Source organism: Homalodisca vitripennis, chromosome 2 (genome assembly GCF_021130785.1).
Source record: "Homalodisca vitripennis isolate AUS2020 chromosome 2, UT_GWSS_2.1, whole genome shotgun sequence".
NCBI classification, from domain to species: Eukaryota; Metazoa; Arthropoda; class Insecta; order Hemiptera; family Cicadellidae; genus Homalodisca; species Homalodisca vitripennis.
Window position 1 is genome coordinate 101490862 of NC_060208.1, and position 6000 is coordinate 101496861.

At 31.7% G+C, this 6000-nt stretch overlaps 1 protein-coding gene across 1 annotated transcript in view; it reads right to left on the minus strand.

The window, feature by feature from the left end:
* LOC124354462 (putative inorganic phosphate cotransporter) overlaps positions 1-1524 on the minus strand; it is a 69741-nt gene extending 68217 nt beyond the window's left edge. The window contains exon 1 of the mRNA XM_046804923.1: positions 1254-1524. Coding sequence (XP_046660879.1) covers positions 1254-1272 — 19 coding nt within the window. The 5' untranslated portion in view covers positions 1273-1524. The remainder of the gene's footprint in view (positions 1-1253) is intronic.
* Positions 1525-6000: the final 4476 nt, after the last annotated feature.

Consider the following 6000-nt stretch of genomic DNA (forward strand, 5'->3'; position numbering starts at 1 on the left):
TCATATTTCTATATGTTTAAGACGCATTTTAAATTGCTGGCATTCCTGAATTAGCTAGATCAAATCCAAGTACTTCCCTGGCGAAAATCTGAATAATTTTCTATACACTTAAAGTATAGGAGAAGATCACAAAAAGTTATACCAATAAATCAATTTTTTTCTCTAACAAGTTCAAGGTTTGTGGACACATTTTCGGGAACAGACATCAAAATCCTATAAAAAAGAATAATATTTTATTGACTAATACATTTTAAAACATGACACTTTTGCTCATAGATAGCTCATAAAAAGTGATATGTTTAAATAGATCTAGGTTTACTACATTATTCAAAATATTCTCCGCAAACATAACCACTCACTTGTTTAACCACTCACTATGTATTTCAGTATTGTGTGTTTTACTGCAGTGTACTGAATAGTAAAAACTATATAAAATCTTTTACGGAATACTTATTTTTAAATATCTCAAACCAACTTATTTTGTGTTTTAATGACGTATTTTTTTAATTCATAAAAAGTTCCAATCATTCAGGACATTTTTGTTCTCATTTTAACACTAATAAAACAAATTATAAACCTGAACGACATGTGTTTATCCTTTATAATAAATGCCTTTAAATAAACTTATTTGTAAATAATTGTAGTATCTATACTAACACAAGTGTATTTTTATATTGATAAGTTCTTAGTGATTTCCTTAGTTCAACACCCACACTTTGCTAAGAGTACCCAACATAACCTAAAACATAACCACGCCGTTTAATTTCTTCTAATTTAAAAGTTATAGTTCTTGTTTATAATACAATGATATATCTTTGACCTGTAGTGATTTGATTAAGCTTTCCTATTTATAAATTCTCATTCCAGTAAAAGAGTAATAGTGTACTAATACAATTATAAAATTACTTGTATTTAAGTAAAAATTTAACGCATTTGCTAGCAGCAACTTTGACATGCTTGATTAAAATTGATTTAATTTGGCATGTTTCTGATAACCCAATCAAAATTCCCGCATAGAGATGAAGGTAAACAATAAACCACAATTACCACAAATTGGTGTTGCGGGGTAACTGACCTCTTCAATAACTTAAACAGTATTAATTCATCAAGTCACACAACAAGAATATCTAGTAGAAAACAATGTCGTAGACACGTCATATATCACAACTTTTGGTTTTATAACTTTAAAACTAGCAAAAAGCAACTAAAAACAAGCGCTAACCTAATGTAAGATGGTAAATAAAGCAACTCACATGATCGGAAGCACTTCATTTTCGTACTAAGTGGAGGAGAGACGATCCCAAAAAAGTTAGTCACAAAATATTGTAAAAATCTGCTGTAACTTTAACGGAACTGTGGGGTTTTCTGTTGATATATTTTACAAGAACCGGGTAACAGACTGGGTGGAGTCACGGAAAGCTGCTGCTTGGAGACAGAGGAGTCGATCTATTTTTAGGAATCTCCGATCCATTCAGCCCATTCCGCGACCAGCGGCCGAGTGGGAGACTGCGATGGTGTGAAAACAAACGGTCACTTTATCACAATTCGGTCACGGATTGATTATTGACCTTTGTAATTGACTCCGATTGGCGGAGGAGAGCGCGAGTCTACCGCGGCTAACAACGAAGTGGCGAAGTGCGCACGCGTGAACCTGACCGGAAGCTGGATGTGGTTAGCGGTCTTCATTTGGAGATTAGGAGATTATTTTGAACGGTGTGCGACTTTTTCGTTTGGTTTGATACTGAAAGTGTCAACGAAAAATTCAAAACCGTAGCTTATAAGAAATCGAAGGGATGTAATAAACTGATGGAATTTCAAGATTTAGTTCGTGATAACAAAATTATGGAGTTGTTTTTTGAAAACGATTCGAGAGTTATAAACGTGTGGCCCATGTTTTTACCAAACCAAATTAGTTTAGCAATGACTACAAACAGTATTTTGGTGTCCCAGATTTTTCAAACAACGATATATAATTCATTACAATGGTATTTTTCTCTAAAGATTACTGAGGATATGTTGCCACCGTGGCATTTTTATACGAAAGTTGGTAATGATATACGTATATCTATCGAGAAACTTCTTTCCCGGTACATCATGGACATTTTTTGTTACTTCTATGGACATTCACTGGTATATTTGGTGACGACAGATCGGAACGTCTGTACTTTACGGTAATGACATATCACACGATTGTAATAATATATATCCACTAAAACACTTCTTTTTGAAATAGGTTTTTATATAACGGAAACGTCACTCTTAAAGAATTCATAAGTAGCCTGTAATTAAATATTGAAAACAAAATTTGCATAGTAATATATATTTTATATTACGAAGATACCAATGTCTAAGCATGTTTAGCTGATATCACATTAGGTATATAAATACTAAGCGCGTTGTGTTTTACAGGTATACAATTCAATATCATATATTAGTACAGCATAAATATAATTTAACACTAGTGGTCCAATACAAGTGTTTAAACATAAACTAGAGTAGGCCTACAAACAATTAATTTTAAAATGAATCGAAAACATGTGAGCAGCATCGTTGTCATTCATTGGCTGTAATTAGAAAATGCAAACTAAATAGGGAAACGGTTATATTTAATAGAAAGAAGAAAGATTGTTAACGATATCGAACGCTGATTATGAACCAAAGAGAAAGATGGAACCAATACATTTTAACCAATAAAAATTACGTTATTATTAATATATTTTCAATGTCTAACTTTTATTGAAATAATAAAGGTAAAGTAGAAATAATTGTAAAGGTAATCGTTACGCGCCATTAGTCCATTTAGTCCTCTGTCTTCTCTGTATCTGGGTATATAGCGGTGAGTGACTTTTGAAGATAGCACTTGTAGCATTGGTATGGAAGCCGAATGAAAGCGAGTTTGGCTGGTAATGAGAAAGGAGATGTGAGAGTAATTAATATAATACTTACCTACTTCTTTTAAGCTTAGGTTGATTTAACTTTTTTATTTAATAATTGAAATATACATTTACTTTTAGTTGTTTATCGGAACTATGTTTGTTAGTTTGGTCAAGTAGTAGAAAGACGTTTACGGTTCTAAATTTCTCTTTTCGACAAAGTTATTTTTTATTACGGAAATTTTCCTATTATTTTGTATTTTAACGACAAAATTGAAACGTCTAGCCTGCTTTGACGCTCTCTAAGTTCAAGTCTCATAAAAATATGGTTTCAATCAAATATTGTGTACGTTCAAAAGGCTAGTAATAAAATTTAAAATATTGTATAGTATTATTAAGAACAAATACTCGTATATGAAAAATACATACAGCCCAATATTACAAGTACAACACAAATTAAACGAGTAAGTAACAAAGCATTCATAACCTTATAAATAGTAGATATACTTTCTCCAAAATCCATGCTCAGCAACGTATTCATGTACTGTATGATCATGTACGTTGGATGGAGAACGATTGGGTTTTTCAGTTTTCTTTGATATATCGAGTTTGCATATATAAGAATATGGGCAAAATGGTTTAAAGGCAGATTATACAAGTTCTTGTAACGAAGAGAGATTTTTACGCATGAAGTTTGTATCCAATCAACCCAAGGCGTAGAACTCTGCGGAAGAGTTCATAACATTCGGCAATCATAAATCTCAATATGAACCATTTGGGCGCCAGTCGTTGACGCCGCGGCCTTCTGTAAAGCTCTGATGGGAAATTCGCGGCCTCATAGGGTTATGTTTAAAGCATTCAATGTACACTGGTTATAAAAAAAACCAATTCATACAATAATATTTTTTGTAATAAATTGAAAATTTGAAAGTATATTTAATAAAACCTAAGCTTTACAATTTAGAAAAAAGATGTAGACAGTTTAAAATATATGTGTAAATTTTAATTTATAGTAAAAATAGACACATAAAAATAATACTTAGGCCTTCATAGAATTGTTTATTAAAACTTATAGTTACCCGCAGATTCACACGGGATAAGAAAAAAAACAACAAAAAAAACAGGGACATTTTTTAACCATCGTAGATTTAAGTTTGAGGGCTCTGAAGTCGGAGAGTGAATCAGATTGTTATAAGTACCTCTGAAATGTCTCTTATTTTTCCCCATTATTTCATAATTTTATTGAATTGCTCCAAATTTTTCAGTAGCAACTTAACTATTTTATGCCAGTGTCGAGAAATCTAGAGACTTAAAATCGAAGCCCTTAGCATTTCTTTCAACACACTGTCTTATGATGTAATAAATGAAGGAATTTTGATGTAGTTGATTACAATCCCAATAAAAACAAACCTAGACAAAGAATATATAAATTATTATACTTATTATTCTTGACTTTTATAATTATATATGCAACATCGAGTTCTATGATATAGGCTATAGATGTTTATGCAACCGATGCTAAAACCTGTTGCCATTTGAAACGTTGTGGTTGTGCGCTATCTAGCGGTTAATAAAGGAAACATCATTTATAAAAATATTGCAGAAAACTATTAAACATAATATGTTATATTAAGTAAACTGAGACAGTTATATAAAGTACTCTAAATATTTAATTTAATTTATAAAAATTAGGTAATTACTATAAGATTGATTAAATCTCTGAACTAAAGATTTATTATAGTAGCGCTATCTAGGCTTTAAGAACAGAACTAACTATATACAATTTCTGTCATAAAACCCCCCATATGGATGTAAGGTCTATTCTCCAGAATAATGTCAGATTTCGCTGAGTGTCAGCAAACATTTTCCATTGCTCTTATGGTTGACCATGATAACAACAAACACTGTAAAATAAACAAATTGAGTACAGTCGTTTGAAATTTTAATATGTGACATAGTAACACATGTAACACTGCTTTTGAACTTGTTACATACTCTCAATGTTAAATCGTGAATGATAGTATTTATTTCTAATGTTGGTATTTTAGGCTTATAAGCATAACTCACACTTTAAACACGACACTACATGATTTTGCTTAACATATTTTAAAGTCAGTGAAGCGTGTAGGCCTATGTGACCTGAGATTGTAGTCATCGGAGTTGGGTAAGGAACTACAATTTTTAAATGTTTTTTTTTTATATTCATCTAAAATACACCACAGGTGTGAAATTTAATTTATAGGTTATTACTACACGAATTATCCATTGTTTCCTGATATAATTAGTTCTCCTTCATACAATTGTCTCGGTTTTCGAAGCTGTACCAAATTATTTCATACCTGAACAAAGGTGAAGTTAGGATTTGGTCAGTTTATTGCTAACTAGGATTAAACGTTTATCGTTTATTGCTCTTTTGCCTTGGAGAAATGGATTCCACTTAGCAGTTCACTATCACAAATATAAATTGAAAACCCCAGTATACTTGATAATGAACACAGTACTCTCAAGGAATATAAATCCTCAATCACAAAATGTTTAGTCTTTTAACTTCTTAAGATGTAAAGAAACCACATTTCCTAAGCATTTGAGTCATAAAAACAACGCAATTACCAGTCTTTAAAGAACAGAATAATTAAACTAAGATTTACCTTATCCGATGTCAGGTATGGACGCTGAATGACCTTATCACAGGGCTGTTACTCGGGTTGTTTTAATTAATAACATGATTTATCGATGTTTATTTACTATAGGGCTGCTATACTGTATGGTGTATAGAATGACCTTATCACAGGGCTGTTACTCGGGTTGTTTTAATTAATAACATGAGTTATCGATGTTTATTTACTACAGGACTGCTATACTGTATGGTGTATAGAATGACCTTATCACAGGGCTGTTACTCGGGTTGTTTTAATTAATAACATGATTTATCGATGTTTATTTACTATAGGGCTGCTATACTGTATGGTGTATAGAATGACCTTATCACAGGGCTGTTACTCGGGTTGTTTTAATTAATAACATGAGTTATCGATGTTTATTTACTATAGGGCTGCTATACTGTATGGTGTATAGAATGACCTTATCACAGGGCTGTTACTCGGGTTGTTTTAATTAATAACATGAG